The following is a 17,199-nucleotide window of genomic DNA, read 5'->3' as shown; positions in this document are numbered from 1 at the left end:
TGAGTCTGATGGGATCTATTGAGTTAAAACAAGGGGGGAATGAACATAGGTCATTCCAAAATACTTTGCATAATATAGTGAATTCTTCCTTAAGGACACACTAAGTAGATAAAACTTATGTGTACTAATCCACTATTCTCCAGACGAATCCATCAAGATACATGCACAAACACAGAAAAAGAGAACAGATCTGGTGTTTATGTGTGGGTCAGCTTTGGAGTATTTTTGTTCCTAATTCTCAAGATTAGTCAACAGAATTCATATATATATATATATGTTTCATATATACATGGTTGTTAAATGGAGGTCCTGTAAAATCTCACTATAGGAATGGGGTGAATGTAAAACCCTCATTGAGGCCTCCTGGGGAAAGTGTCCCTAGTCTGTATATCCACTTCGCCTCTAATTTCCTTAGCATAAGATCTAAATTACCACCTCTGGGTCCTATTTTCCATTGTTGTATCACCCAGAAGCGAAGGGTGGTTTGCTCACCTCCATGTGATTCCACAAAATGTCTTGCTACAGATGTATTCCTTTTATGTTTAATATCCCCCAGATGTTCTAAAATTCTGGTTTTTATTGCTCTAGTGGTCTCTCCAATGTACAGTAAATTACAAGGACATTTTAAAGCATATATCACTCCTTCTGTGTCGCAATTGAAAAAATCAAGCAGCTTATACTCCCTTCCATTTTTTGGGGCCACAAATTGTCTACATTTTTCCACATTTCCGCAGGCTTTGCATTTACCACATCTAAACATCCCGTTTAAAGCCGGATTTAGCCAAGTCCTTTTCTTTTCTTTTAACTTGGCTCCTATAGGTGGTAAGTATGAGTGTGTCAATGCATCACCCAGATTCTTTCCCCTTCTATATGTAAACTGAGGATGTGCTGGTAATACATCTTTTAGTTGGGAATCAAGCTGTAGAATTGACCAGTGTTTCTCAATTATTTTTTTCACATTGTTTGACCTGGCATTGAAGGTGTTAATAATTCGAATAGGTTCCTTCTCTTTAATTGATTTCTTATTTTTGGGGATTAGAAGATGCCGTCTTTCAGCATCCTTTGCCTGTAATTCGGCCGCATGTAAGACATTTTCTGGGTACCCTCTGTCCTTAAATCTCTTTTGTAAAGTTTGACATTCTATTTCAAAATCCCTTGAATTCGAACAGTTCCTCTTTGCCCTTAGGTATTGACCCTTTGGTATTCCTCTCTTGAGGGGTAATGGGTGATAGCTGTCCCACGACAACAGAGAGTTGGTTGAAGTGGGTTTTCTGAAAATCTTCGTGTCCAGACCTCCATTGGAGTTCCTTTTTATCTGCACATCTAAGAAATTAACCTCCTTAGCGGTAACCCCGTGCTGGACACGGGGTAAGCCGCCGGAGGGTGCCGCTCAGGCCCTGCTGGGCCGATTTTCATAATTTTTTTTTTGCTGGACGCAGCTAGCACTTTGCTAGCTGCGCCAGCACTCTGATCGCCGCCGGCCCCCGCCCGATCGCCGCTATCTGCTGCGGCGTGCGGCCCCCCCCCCCCCCCCAGCGCTGCCTGGCCAATCAGTGCCAGGCAGCGCCGAGGGGTGGCCCGGGACTCCCAATGACGTCCCGACGTCAGTGACGTCGGTGACGTCATCCCGCCCCGTCGCCATGGCGACGGGGGAAGCCCTCCAGGAAATCCCGTTCTATGAACGGGATTTCCTGATCGGAGATCGCCTAAGGCGATCGAAGCGGGCGGGGGGATGCCGCTCAGCAGCGGCTATCATGTAGCGAGCCCTGGGCTCGCTACATGATTTAAAAAAAAACAAAAAAAAAAAACATTGCTGCGCTGCCCCCTGGCGGGATTTTTCATACCGCCAAGGGGGTTAATGGTGTCAAAATCAATCTCAGATGTGAAGAACATTCCAATCTCGTTTGTGTTCAACTTTGACACGAATTCCACAGACAAATCCCTGGGGCCGTCCCACAGAATGAAGACATCTATGAAACGGCCCCAGAAGATCACATGTGAGGTGTACATCTCCAGGCCCTCCCCAAATACAATTGTATCCTCCCACCACCCTAAAAACAGGTTTGCATAGGTGGGAGCACAGGCCGTCCCCATAGCACATCCTTTGACCTGCAGATAGAACCGATTCTGAAAAACAAAGTAGTTGTGTTCGAGTATAAATTCCACAAGTTCCATAAGAAACATAGAGTGGTCACGTAGATGGATACTCCTAGTACGTAAAAAATAATCCATTGCTTTCAATCCTAAATCATGTCTGATGTTATTATATAAAGCTTCTACATCCAAACTTGCTAGCCACATGTTCTCTGTTACTCTGACATCACTAATTTTGTTCAATAAATCCATCGTATCTCTTAGGTGGGAAGGTAAACTTTCCACATAGGGTCTCAGGAAAAAATCAACATATTCACTAGCCTTCTCTGTTAGACTTCCATTTCCTGACACTATGGGGCGGCCTGGAGGATCATTAAGTTTTTTGTGTACTTTGGGGAGTGCGTAAAGGGTTGGTGTAGTAGGACACTTATTCAATAAACAATCAAAGTCATCCTTTTCCAATACACCTCTTTCTTTAGCATTTTTTAAAAGTGACTCAAAACTGTTGTAAAAAATGCCTGTTGGATTCCTATCCAGTTTTCTGTATTGTCTCTGATCTTCAAGGAGTCTGGAGCACATTTGTACATAATTCTCCCTGTCCATTAGAACAACATTTCCTCCCTTGTCAGATTTTTTTATGACCAAATTGTCATTTTTCATCAATCTGTTCAGGGCATCCTGCTCCAATGTGCTTAAATTTAAAGTATCCTTCTGGGGAAACTTTGTTAGAGTCTCCAGATCCCTAACGACGACATCAAGGAAACATTGTATCGCTGGGTAGTTGCTGATACTTGGGCAAAATTTACTCTTTTTGAATAGGTACACTAATCGTTAAGTGTATGGTCCCCTTTAGTGTTTGGGCAGTTTGGCCAGTACAGAATCAGATCAGTACAAATCTACAGTTCCGCTTTAAGTTTGCAGTGGGTCGTGCTAATAGGGTAACTTGCGGTACTTGCAGCAAAGGTAATATTGCAGTGCGTAGCCTGCGCACACCACCATTACCGTGATTTTCTGCATCTGACTTACTTGCAGCAAGGGTAATATTGCAGTGCGTAGCCTGCGCACACCAGTATTACCGTGATTTTCTGCATCTGACTTACTTGCAGCAAAGTAATATTGCAGTGCGTAGCCTGCGCACATCAGTATTGCCGTGATTTTCTGCATCTGACTTACTTGCAGCAAATTAATATTGCAGTGCGTAGCCTGCGCACACCAGCATTACCGTGATTTTCTGCATCTGACTTACTTGCAGCAAGGGTAATATTGCAGTGCGTAGCCTGCGCACACCAGTATTACCGTGATTTTCTGCATCTGACTTACTTGCAGCAAAGTAATATTGCAGTACGTAGCCTGCGCACATCAGTATTGCCGTGATTTTCTGCATCTGACTTACTTGCAGCAAAGTAATATTGCAGTGCGTAGCCTGCGCACACCAGCATTACCGTGATTTTCTGCATCTGACTTACTTGCAGCAAAGTAATATTGCAGTGCGTAGCCTGCGCACACCAGCATTACCGTGATTTTCTGCATCTGACTTACTTGCAGCAAAGTAATATTGCAGTGCGTAGCCTGCGCACACCAGCATTACCGTGATTTTCTGCATCTGACTTACTTGCAGCAAAGTAATATTGCAGTGCGTAGCCTGCTCACACCAGTATTACCGTGATTTTCTGCATCTGACTTACTTGCAGCAAAGTAATATTGCAGTGCGTAGCCTGCGCACACCAGTATTACCGTGATTTTCTGCATCTGACTTACTTGCAGCAAAGTAATATTGCAGTGCGTAGCCTGCGCACACCAGTATTACCGTGATTTTCTGCATCTGACTTACTTGCAGCAAAGGTAATATTGCAGTGCGTAGCCTGCGCACACCAGTATTTCCGTGATTTTCTGCATCTGACTTACTTGCAGCAACACAGTGAAGATGAAATCCGCACACTCGCTGGTATAGTCCAAGGGTTTTTATTTGAATCCAACTTGCAAATACAGAAATTTGGCTGACATGTTTCGGATAAGATCCTTACTCATAGCCTGCGCACACCAGTATTACCGTGATTTTCTGCATCTGACTTACTTGCAGCAAATTAATATTGCAGTGCGTAGCCTGCGCACACCAGCATTACCGTGATTTTGAGCATCTGACCATATGGCACCTGTTCTCCAAACATTTTTTTTTTAAATCGTTTACGGATAGCGGTGATTTTATCTACGCCCTGTTTTGATACCCTAATACCTGCCGGGGCGTAGATTTCACTTCACCGCTGCCGCACGTTCTTGTCACTTCCGACGATCTTGTCACTCTCTGCCCACCGCAGCTCACTCGCCCCGGTGTCTCTGACGGCAGAGCCGTGTGAGTCGGTCAGAAGCCGATTTCATTGGCTCCTGACCAGGTCATCAATATAAACAATTCCCATTGGCTTACATTGATCACATGGTCAGGAGCCAATGAAAGCGGCTCCTGACCGTCTCACACAGCTCTGCCGTCATAAGAGATGGCAGAGTCGGTGGCCTGAGGTTCCTGGGCGGCGGTTGCGGCAGGTATGTGCGGCAATTCGTCGGTTCCTTGTACCAGCGATCTATGGTCCTTAATGGGGCAGAGACTGCTGGTACTTAACTCCTACAGGTGGCGCGGTGGCAGCCCCAGCACTGCCTAACACCGATTGGCGTAAAGTCCTGGGGATGGCTTTTGCAGGAGATTGTGCGCAGTCTCCCAGTGGCGATCGCCGTCTAATTACCCGTACAGTGCTGCAAACTAAGGCACGGTGTGACACGGCTGTCCCCTCTGTGAGCTCGGAGGTGATCGGCTGTCATAGGCTGAAGCCTATGACAGCAGATCACGCTGATTGGCTGGCGGGGGGAGGGAGGGTTTTTATAGAAATAAAAAATAAAAAAAATAGCCACATTTATTTTAAAAATAATACAATATTGATAAAAAATAAATAAACATCTGGTGGGTGAGAAAAAAAGGAGAGGGGGGGAAATCACTTGTGTGCTGTGCGGCCCTGCAGCTTGGCTTTAAAGCTGCAGTGGCCTGTTTGATAAAAAATGGCCTGGTCTTTGGGGGGGGGGGGGGGGGAAGCCTGTGGCCCTGAAGTGATTAAAGTGGACCTGAACTCTTGCACAGGATAGAAGGAAAACAGACAGAAAAGCACACTGTATGTAGGGATGGCCCTGCTTAGGAGAACTCATGGAGAAGCATGTGATCAGTTTGATCAGCTGATAGATGTGTAAAGGTGCATACACACATCAGACTATAGTCTTTAGAAAATGAAAGATCACAGACTAATCTTACCACCCTTCATGTAGTATGAGAGCCAGAACCTTCACAGTCTATTCTATGGAGCTGAACTCCACATCAGATAGAGATCTTTGCAAGATGCTGCACACACAGATGCTGTACAGACACAAAAGATCAGTATCTGCAAAAGATCTGTTCCTGCCAAAATTCCATTCCTGCAAATTGCAATGATAGTCTATGAGATCTGCAGATCATCATACACACATGATTTAACTGACATTCATCTGCAGATCAGATCCACCAGGATGGATTTTCAGATCTGCAGATGACTACTTGATCTGCAGATGGATGTCAGTTACATCATGTGTGTATGATGATCTGCAGATCTCATAGACTTTCATTGCAATTTGCAGGAATGGATTTTTGGCAGGAACAGATCTTTTGCAGATACTGATCTTTTGTGTCTGTACAGCATCTGTGTGTGCAGCATCTTGCAAAGATTTCTATCTGATGTGGAGTTCAGCTCCATAGAAAAGACTGTGTAGAGTATGGCTCTCATACTACATAGAGGGTGGTAAGATCGGTCTGTGATCTTTCATTTTCCAAAGACTATAGTCTGATGTGTGTATGCACCTTAAGGCTCTGATTTGCTGGTCCTGATCATGTGTTAAACCAGGAAGTAATCACAGCAAATCAGGACCTTACAAATCTATCAGCTGATCAAACTGATCACATGCTTCTCCATGAGTTCTTCTAAGCAGGGCCATCCCTAAATGTATGTATTTAGAGAGTTTAATTACCCCTCATTTGTGTATAATCACAAGATGTAATCTGATCTTATCTGATCTCTCCCGTGTCTGCCTATGGCAGAGATGGCAGATAAGCCAATTTGAAAGCACAGGTTGTAAATAATATGTCTGCTTCCATGAGTCAAGAATGGAAATAGTGCAGATTTATTTTAAGTTTTGTATCAGCTGTAACAAAGAAATGCTTTTTGTTTAAAAGGTTATTATGCTGTTGTGTATCTTTTAGAGCAGAGAGGACTTTTGAGTTCAGTTCCGCTTTAAGTGGTTATACTGTTTAAAACTGCTTCCTTCAAGAAAGAGATTCACTATTCATTATGATTGGAATGTAGACTGGCCACTTCTTCAGCAGAGACCAAGTGATCAGTTTTTCAAATGGATCATGTGACAGACCAGACCAGTAGAGGACTTCCTTAACAGAAACAGAAACAAATATTGTCCCACAGCTTCATTAATGATTCTTTGTGAAAGAGAAAGGATTTAGTATAGGTCTGGTTCATATGAGTTATCTGAAAAAAATGTCATATTTCAACATTTATAAATGTCTCACATAAAGATGTGATCTGAAATGTGGCTTCCAAAATCTCCCACCTCCCCAAATCTACAGTTACAAGAAATAGTAGAGGGTAAATCATATTCAACACTCTAACAAGCTGTCAGTCAATCACTCATTGCCAAATCCAATTAGCCAGTGCACAGATATGATTCTGCCCCCATTAATTCCAGTTCCTGATCTATTTGCTCACCTCTGCTCCCAAGGAAAACAAACAACCACGCCAGATGCATTAGCCCATATATACCGTACACACGTGTGGATTAGCGCACACACAGGCACACACACATTTTTGGCCAAAAGCTCTGATCTGTTGATTGGCCAACCCTCAATGTGTGCCGCTGATGAGTGCAGAGCGTGCGTACCAGCATATACAATATAGCTACCGGTCCTCACTCCAGCTTGCTCCCTCTAGTGTCCCATGCAGTTTCTGAACTGGCCACTGGAGCTCCAGGCTCACTTTCATGTGACCGCAGTGAGTCTGGAGGCCAGTTTGAAAAGCTGTCGGGGACACAGTAGAGGAAGCAAGCTGAAGCGATACATACTGCTGTACATTCCACGGTGCACTCTGCACACGAAGGAACCCTGTTCACATTATCACCGCATATCAACTGCAGATTGGCCGAATCTCCCCACTTCACACCCAAATTTGCATGTCAAGAAGTCGGATAATTTGCGTGTATAAATACGGTACTTTAAATTAAAGGATCCATAAACACGACAGTGGGAATAACTTGTGGGCATCGGGTTCTTCTGCTCAACTGGTTCCCAATCATTGCTATATAAATGATCCTGGGGGAACAGGGCAGTCTGAGACTGGTAAAGGGAACCTAAAGTGACAGTAAGGTCCCCAGTTTCACTTACCTAGGGCTTCTTCCAGCCCCCTGTAGTTGTCCTGGTCCCTCGCTGTCTTTCCGCTCTTCTCCCTTCAGCCGCTGTCCCCTCTGAAAGCTGTATGCGCAGCCCCAGGCAAGCCTCGATTGCACTCCCGTAACTGGGAGCGTTCTGCGCTTAAGCAGTTAAAAAAAATTGCAACCTTGCATGCGCTGAATGTTCCTGGCAATAGGAATGCGATGAAGGCGCGCACTGACCAGGGCCGCACATGTGCAGTAGCCTGAGAGTTGGCCAGATTTCAGAGGGGCACAGCGGCTGAAGGGAGAAGAGCGGAAAGACAGCAAAAGACCAGAACGACTATGTAGGCTGGAAAAAGATCTACATAAGTTAAACTAGGGATCTTACTGTCACTTTACATTCCCTTTAATATTGAAATTTTATTAACAGTTCAGGTACCCTTTAAAGAGAAACTAAGATTGAGGGGAAAAAAAACAAAAATGTAGCGGGAATCCTCCTACAGCCCACAGTTCCATTGCAGGGACCCTCTAAACCTAATTCACAAAAGCTTGTTGAATAAATGTATGGCGGGTTTGCTCCCAGCCATGGATGAGTGTATCTGGACTGGGCATGCGCGAGTAAGATCTGAACACACCCAATCGAATGAAGTGCTCATGCACAGGGAAAAAGAGCAGCACAGATGCGCTCATATAAGTCCCGGAGCGCGGCCAGAAGATGAAGAGGGACCCTGAGCTGGGATGTTGGGCTGTTATGAGGATCCGGGGAAGCCGCTGGACTATCCAGAGGCTTCCAACTACTGAAGTAAAGATCTCTCTCCCTCAACTACAGGTTTACTTTAACCTTTACTTTGTGACTAACAGCGTGGCAGCCCCAGGACCACTCCACGCTGATTGGTGTGAATGGCTGCGAGCGGAGATAGCAGGGGATCGCGTGTGACACGGCTGTCCCCTGGGCTGCACAAAAGTGATCCGCAGCCGATCACGCTGATTGACTGGCTGGGGGAGGGAGGGTTTAAAAAGAATATAAATAAAGACATTAGTAAAATAAAGAAATAATTTCAAAAAAAGACATTGGGGGAGCGATCAGACCCCACCAACAGAGAGCTCTGTTGGTGGGGAGCAAAGGGGGGGGGGGGCATTTGTGTGCTGAGTTGTACGGCCCTGCAGTGAGGCCTTAAAGCTGCAGTGGCCTATTTAGTAAAAAATGGCCTGGTCACTGGGGGGGGTTCGGGGTTGACACTGCGGTCCTTAAGTGGTTAATATAGTAGGTTTTGACATTTAAAGATAGAAAAAAAGCTAAGTACATAAATAAAAGTGATTAAAGCGGATCTCCAGCCCGCAAGTAAACAGCCAGCAGCTGTCCTGTAAAAGGAAGTTATAGTTACTTGCGCTGCCTTGTCCCTTAAAACCGTCCTAAAGACCCTGAATCACCAGTGTTGCCAACTCATCCCTTTAATTACTGACACATATGAATTATACAGGGTTTCATGGCTAGGTAGATGCAGTTAAGGCACTGATTATGTGTAAGCAGCCCCAGAACCTGTATAACTTAGATGTGTCAGTAATTAAAGGGATGAATTGGCAACACTGCGAATCACCCAACTTCAGGCACTCGGCCCCGCCTCCCCTCCCTACCCGGAGAAAACCGCCAAGATATTTACTGGAGTAAACATCTTGGCGTTTTTCTTCGGGGAGGACGAGCCACACACCGGAAGTCAGTGATTCAGGGCTTTTCAGGATGGCTCTGAGGGACAAGGCAGCGCAGGTAAGTTAACTATAACTTTATTTTACAAGAAGGCTGCTGGCTTTGTACTTGCAGACTGGAGATCCGCTTTATGGTTAAAGGGAACCTACACTGAGAAGGATACCAGTTGCCTGACTCTCCTGCTGATCCTGTGTCTCTAATACTTATAGCCACAGCCCCTCAACAAGCATGCAGATCAGGTGCTCTGACTGAAGTCAGACTGGATTAGCTGCATGCTTGTTTCAGGTGTGTGATTCAGCCACTACTGCAGCCAAAGAGATCAGCAGGACTGCCAAGCAACTGGTATTGTTTAAAAGGAAACATCCATATCCCTCTCAGTTAAGGTTCCCTTTAACCACCCTGGCGTTCTATTGAGATCGCCAGGGCGGCTGCGGGAGGGTTTTTTTTTAAATTAAAAAAAAACTATTTCATGCAGCCAACTGAAAGTTGGCTGCATGAAAGCCCACTAGAGGGCGCTCCTGGAGCATCGGAATTAACAAGGAAGGTTGCAATGAGCAGCCTTCCTTGTTTGGCTTTCCTTGTCGCCATGGCAACGAGCGGAGTGACGTCATGGACGTCCTGACGTCAGCCGCCTCCGATCCAGCCCTTAGCGCTGGCCGGAACTATTTGTTCCGGCTGCGCAGGGCTCGGGCGGCTGGGGGGACCCTCTTTCGCCGCTCGGTGGCGATCAGGCAGCACACGCCGCTGGCAAAGTGCCGGCTGTGTGTGATGCTTTTTATTTGATCAAAATCGGCCCAGCAGGGCCTGAGCGGCACCCTCTGGCGGTAATAAGGTGGTTAAACTCTATTCATAAAATACAAATCCTTCAGCGATGCTGTAATGAAAAGTTATATTTACCTGCGGAGTCTCATTCCACTAAGCCGTCCCAAAGACCCCGCATCACTCCATTGAGGTAAATAGCTTGGCATTTTTCTCCGAGGAGAAAGGGGAGGCGGGGCCAGGCACCAGAAGTTGAGTGATGCAGGGTATTTGGGATGGCTTTGTGGGGCGAGACTCCGCTGGTAAATATAACTTTTTATTACAGCAGCGCTGAAGGATTTTTATTTTATCGATGGAGATTCACTTTATTTTAAGTGATTAAAAGCACACAAGAATGATTAGAAATCATTCATAGACAATAAGGCAAGGTTCACACTGGGGTTTTAAGTTCTCTGCAAAGACTAGATCTCAATTGAGAGGAAAACTCACATCACACATTGAGGCTGGTTTTATGCCTAGCCAGTGCTATGCTCCACCCTCATTGCAGCACACAAACCCTCATTCATATCACCCTGTGGCCGAGTGCGCCGACAGGGTCATATACATAGCGCTGCCTCACCAACACCCCCTCGCCCAGTGACTTACTTCCTGTTGGAAAGGAAGTACCTCACTGGGATTCCTGGGTTTCCCAGTTGTATTCCCATTGTTCCGTGCATGTGCATCGCCACCAACATATTTAAAAATTCTGCGTTGCCCATTGACTTACGTTACTTCCGCCTCCATGGAAGTCCGACGGTAACACGCTGTTGACTTTGGGATGGCTTGGCGGACGATTGGGCACTTCAGGTGCGACGTAGTAATTGTGCTTGGCCTCTTAGCCTTGCATTGTCGGTGCGTTACCCTGCAGTAAAACAGGGTAATGCAATGCACACTTGCAAGTTACGTGTAAAAGGGGCCTGAAGCACAATTAGATCAAAAATGAGGATTTTTACTAATCTGCGGCTTCTTCCACTGCCCCCCCCCCCCCCTTCGTCTGACAAATCCATCTGTGTCACCTGGGTCACCTTCTACGTGCAGCTGCCCACTGAGAAAGGTCTGAGATAGGAGCTTAGGCCGCAGCTACTGCACAAATACACAGTCCCGCCCATGCGCCTCAATTTCACTCCAGTCGCTGGAAGCATTCTGAGCATGCACAGAACAATGCTTTTGAGAACTGCGTAAGTGACTGCAGAAAGCTTCCGGACGATGTGATCGAGGAGGCGTGCAGACAGGAGCGTGCATGCGCAGTACTGCAACTACAGTTCCAGTCACAGATCTTTCTGAAGGGGGAAAGGGAGGGAAGCCAGAGGACACTGTGGGACCTGTCAGACTACAGGGGGCTGGAAAAAGCCCCAGGTAAGTGAAAAGCCACTTTTATTTAATAAATGTGTTTAACCTAATAGCCCGAACTAAACCGCCGCATCCCCGCCGCTGTAAACTATCTAAATCCCCCCTAACTTACCTCTCCCCTGCAAAATCCACGACTTTCTTGGTCGTGGATTTTGCTGCCCTAAGCGCTTCCGTGTTAGGCAGAGCTATGAGCTGCAGCCCTGCCTCACACGCGTCTGTCAGCGGCGGATCTCCGCCTCTCCCCCGCCCCTCTCAGTGAAGGAAGACTGAGAGGGGCGAGGGAGAGGTGACGATCCGGGCTGACAGACGCGTGTGAGGCAGGGCTGCGGCTCATAGCCCTGCCTCACAGGAAGCGCTGCCCGGATTGCCCCCCGGGGAGTTTGGGGGTATTTAGTTAGATCAGAGCAGAGGGGATGCAGCAAATTAGTTAGGGCTATTAGGTTAAACACTTTTATTAAATAAAATAAGCTTTTTTGAGACTTCAGAGAGTCTCTTTAAGTACCCCTAACAGTGCATGTTTTGTGGATAACCACAGAGGTAGTTTTTGAACTCTGCTGAGACACTACCCGTATTTTTCGCCGCATAAGACGCTCCGACATGCAAAACGCACCCAGTTTTAGAGGGCAAAAATCAGGGAAAAAAGAAAACTAAAACTAGGTGCGTCTATGATGCAGGGGTGTCTTAAGGACTTTTTACCTCTGCCTGTTTCCCCTTGTTGTGCCAGTGTCCCCCTGTGCCTGCCATGTCTTCCCGAGCCTGCCATGCCCCCCTGTTGTGCCTGTGTCCCCCGGTTGTGCCAGTGTCCCCCTGTGCCTGCCATGTCCCCCTGTTGTGCGTGTGTCCCCCTGAGACTGTGTCCTCCAGTGCCGGTGTCCCCTATGCAGGCAGTGCGAGTACACCATATACATTACCTGCTCCTGCCGCAGCTCTCCTGGCTCCAATCCTGCTTCTCGATCCTCTTCTCTCATCCACCGCTGCCAGCTGCTGCAGCCGCCAAACATCGATGGTCGGTCCTAATTAGCCACACGGGGATACGCTATCAGCACATGTGCGCCGGGGTCAGGCATGTATATGCGTGACCCCGGCACACGTGTACTGATAGCATATCCCTGTGCAGCTAATTAGGACCGGCCAGCGATGTTCAGCGGCTGCAGCAGCGGTGGATGAGAGAAGAGGATCGCAAAGCAGGATTGGAGCCAGAAGTGCGGCGGCAGGAACAGGTAATGTATATACCGCTTCCCTGCGCACCTCTGCATCCTGAAATCCGTACCTTCACCGCATAAGACTTTTCCCCAAAAATTTTTGGGAAGAAAAAGTGTCTTATATGGCGAAAAATACAGTAATTACCCCACCTGTGAATGTTTGTGGTTTTCTGCAAAATATGCACTGTTGGGGGTTGGGAGGACTGAGTTAAGAAACACTGCTTTACGACATGTAATGTGACACATACAGTCAATAAAAAGTATACTTCTCTGCAACTATAAAAGCGTACCGTTACATCATAATTGCATCATGCTAGCAATGTGATTATATTGTCTGTTATAACCAGGGCTGTGGGGTCAGAGTTGGAGTCGAAGCAATTTTGGGTACCCAGAGTCGGAGATGGAGTCGGTGATTTCATAAACTGAGGAGCCGGATGATTTGTGTACAAAATCCACAGCTCTGGTAGTATTAGACTAAGAAGTCGAAGTCATTTTGGGTACCCGGAATCTGTGGTTTCATAAACTGAGGAGTCGGGAGTTGGAATCGGAAGATTTTTGTACCGACTCCACAGCCCTGGACGTAACGCACTAGTGTGAACATAGCCTTATGAAGTTTAGTATTCCTAAGACCTAAATATATGCGGCAGGCATACTTGAGATGATGTTAGCCAAAACGGGTTACTTAATAAACGCAATCTTTCATAAAGAAGTGCATGCTGTGAAAATGCTAGGAAACAATGGTCTACAGAAATAGCCCCCTGCATACAACATTAAAGGTTACCTGTGATTAAAAAAAAAGGATCAAAGTTAGATACTTACCTCAGTGGAGGGAAACCAGTAAATAATCTAGAGGCTCCCACCATTTTCCTCGAGCTCCCCTGGTCTAGCGCTGAGACCCTCCGAGCATTTGTATCCATGACAGCCAAATCACTATACTGGCCTGTGCAGATTATGTGATATGAATGCAGTATATAGATGTACATAGCACAACAACAACTGTGGATAGGCTCTACTCAGTAATAGTAGTAATACACAGGTCGATCATCGGATAGATCCCTCTCTTATCAGATTCCATCAGAGAGGGATCTATTACCTGCACACACACACACACACATGGATTTCCAATAGATTTCAGCATGAAATCTACCCCATCCTACCCCATGTAATGTGTTGCCCCCCAGGCCTCTATTCGCCGGCCTGTATATCCTGTGTCTTCTCTCCGTCACCAGGGGCGCCTGTGCCCCATGACCACACCAAACATACTGATACGTGGGATAGGTGCCAGCGGCAGCAGAGAAATACTCAGAACACAGGAGCAGACACACCAACGTACAGGTAAGCCTGCAACACTAACCATGAGCCTGGGGGGTACACATTTTAAATGAGGGAGACCAGAAGGGGGTCTGTCGGCGGTCGGGAAATTCAACACTGAACCATTTAGAGCTAGATCAGGCATGGGCAAACTCGGCCCTCCAGCTGCCCTCCAAGTTTGCCCATGCCTGAGCTAGATCCTTTCAGCATTTTGGGCCAGAAATCGATCAAACCGATTGATCGGGAGGCCACGTTAGGAATCGCTCTGTTCCAGGTCTGATCATTATTATTATTTAGTATTTATATAGCTCCACCATCTTCCACAGCGCTTTACAAAGTATATATAGTCTTGTCACTAACTGTCCCTCGGAGGAATTTACAATCGATGTATGTACTGTGTAGTGTATGTATTGTAGTCTAGGGCCAATTTTTTTAGGGGGAAGCCTATTAACTTATCTGTATGTTTTTGGGATGTGGGAGGAAACCCAGGCAGACACGGGGAGAACCTACATACTCCTTGCAGATGTTGACACGGCTGGGATTCAAACCGGGGACCCAGCGCTACACCCACCATTATGATGAAATTGTGTGGATATCATTAGCTCATATAATGTATGGGGATCTAAAGCCTAAAACAGATTTCAGCAGCAGTTTAATCAAGATTAAATGCAATGTGATCAATTAATCGCTTTCCCCACCTATTTGAGGAGAACCAATCGAGTGCATGATCGGGCCACAATCGACCTGCACGTGGTATTTTTAAGTGTACAATCAAAGGGAGCTGGCCATGTCTGCTGTACAGGGTAGTGGCCAGAGTGGGGTTTAGGCCAAAGAGGGCAGCAGCCACTAAGCCTGGGGGTGGAGGAAGAAGAACAGAACTGCTTCCATGTAAGGTGAAATGGACAAGTCGTCTGTATAGGATGCTGGCTACATGATGTCATAGCTAACAGCTGCATATGGAAGCAGATCCGGGTATATATAGTATAACACTGCAGCACTGACATCAGCCAGATCCTATATAGGCCTTTCAATGTGTGAAGCCATTTCACCTGGGCCCTGCAGTGCATCACAGGCAGCTGTGTATAGATGTCATGCGGTGACTCCTGTCTGCCACACACAACACACGTTCCATGTATGTATATATAGGTGATGATGGCAGCACCCCCGGGGAATGCAGTGCACACCTCCCTCCCTTGTGTACAGCAGCCAGCCCTCCCCAGCCGGGCTACCAGTCCATCCGGCTGGCACAAGGGGCATCCCCATACTCACAAAGTTGTCCCCGCAGCCGGTGTCCGGGCACAGCACGTAGAAGGAGACCCCGGGGTCTGCGTAGAAATCCATCCTCCGCTCCGTCTCCTCGGTGGCGATCAGATCGAAGGGGGTGTTGGAGCACCATTTATCGGCGACGTCTGCCAGCTGCTGGAAATCCATGGTGGCCTGTGAGTGCCCAGAGGCGGCAGCAGCCCGCGATGGCCTGAGATCCCCCCGCAGGTGACGGCAGGCAGCGCAGCGCTATGTGTGCATTGTTTACATGCTGCTCATGCAGGGGGCAGGGCAGGCCGCGCTTCTGCAGCGGAGGCTCCGGTATTGTTCGTCGGCGTCGCCTCGGCCGCTCCGAACGCAGCTTCGGGTTGGGCTGCTGTCGTGTGACGCAGACGATGCAGCTTGGTGACGTCACGACAAGCCCTGCCTTAGTAGCAGCTGGGGAGATTAGTCGTCGTGACGTCACCGAGGCGTTGCCCAACCAGGTTGTTAGCTGAGCGATGGAGGCTTGGGCAGCACTACTCCCTCTGCAGCATCCTCAGGGTTAGAATAACCTGGCACATCATGGCAGCAGCTTTATACAGGAGCCAACCAGCAGGGCAAGGCTTCACTCGTGCAGGGCAAGGCTGCTGTGAAGTCTTTACTTGTCGACAATAAAATGACTTATTAGGAAGTTTTTAGCAGTTCATCGTTTACCACTTTAATTTACAATTCTAGGGGCATCATTATTCAGTAATTAATAGCTCCCGAGTCCCAACTGTCCCTCTTTTAGATGGACAGTCCCTCTTTGGGGACCAAATTTCTCCTGACTGCTGCTGCTGAAATGTTTTCTGTCCCTCTTTCTTCCTCATTTGTCCCTCTTCTAAGAATGATGTACAGTACAGATCTGTGCTAGTATATGTATTTTTCTGCAGAAAAATGTGTATATGGGTTTTTAACGCTAAACTTTATTCCCATCAATTCAATTGATTTATTTCTTATTTTCAAATGTTAAAATGAAGAAAAATAAATGCTACTAGAAAGGACCGGTGTGGTTTGAATCATAAAACTATATCTTTTGATTCTGAATTCTTTGTGATATGCATGTCAAGGGGTGTGGTGGGAAAGTGGTTAGAGGTGTGGCAGGGGCGTGCATTAATGTGTCCCTCTTTCTTATCTCAAAAAGTTGGGAGGCATGCAGTATTCATATCCAGAGTACATTTATACAGATACTGAATTACTTAACATAAAGGTTTTCAGGCTGGTTATTAAATAGGGCTTGTTCAGACTTGAGAGGAACTTTAACCAAGGAATGAACTTCATCTCAATCAGTAGCTTTCCCATGAGAAATCTACCGTTTCCCGAATAGATCATCACAGTGTGATGTCAGGACCAAGGTCTTTACATCACAGGATCATGTCAGAACCAAGGTCCTAACAGTCTGAGCAGTGGCGTAGCTAGAGATCATGGGGCCCCATAGCAAAACTTTCATGGACCCCCCAGATGGAGGCACTAAGAAATGTGACCTGCCTCTATCCTATGGAAACGAGGTTGGGCAGTCTACATTCTCATGTAATCAACACTGTACATAGTTCATGGGCACTGAGACAAAAGTTTGAGGCTTCTTGCACACTGCAAGCGATTCCGATTCCGATTCCGCTTTTTAATCAGTTTTTACCTCCGATTCCGATTTGCAGTGTGCAAGGAGCAAACTGCAAATCTGAATCGGAATCGGAAGTAAAAACAGATTAAAAAGCGTATAAAAGACAATGATACCTGCGCAAAATACAGTAAAATACCATACTTTTTATTAGGAACCGATAGATTAAAATCAATTGTAGCAACCTCCACCCGATAGATATTAGAGGAAGAATGACACCTTTGTGTTAATTGAAATCATAGCCACATTCCCACCGCTAAACTCTCCTTTATGATTCCACACTCTGGCGTTTTCTATCTGCCTATACTTGTTCTGTCAGGGTACCCACTTGGATAGTTCTCATCAAAGACACAATCTTCTTATTGATGTGTCCTAGTTTTTCAATTGTATAT

General features: G+C 46.5%; 1 protein-coding gene across 1 annotated transcript in view; it reads right to left on the bottom strand.

Annotated features, from left to right (window-relative positions):
- Positions 1–15,682, bottom strand: part of MTURN (maturin, neural progenitor differentiation regulator homolog) — a 31,362-nt gene extending 15,680 nt beyond the window's left edge. Inside the window, exon 1 of the mRNA XM_068236249.1 lies at positions 15,175–15,682. Within this exon, the coding sequence (XP_068092350.1) occupies positions 15,175–15,336 (162 nt within the window). The 5' untranslated portion in view covers positions 15,337–15,682. The remainder of the gene's footprint in view (positions 1–15,174) is intronic.
- Between the last annotated feature and the right edge of the window lie 1,517 nt (positions 15,683–17,199).

The sequence above is a fragment of the Hyperolius riggenbachi genome, chromosome 5 (genome assembly GCF_040937935.1).
Source record: "Hyperolius riggenbachi isolate aHypRig1 chromosome 5, aHypRig1.pri, whole genome shotgun sequence".
NCBI classification, from domain to species: Eukaryota; Metazoa; Chordata; class Amphibia; order Anura; family Hyperoliidae; genus Hyperolius; species Hyperolius riggenbachi.
This window is presented reverse-complemented; position numbering and strand designations above follow the sequence as displayed.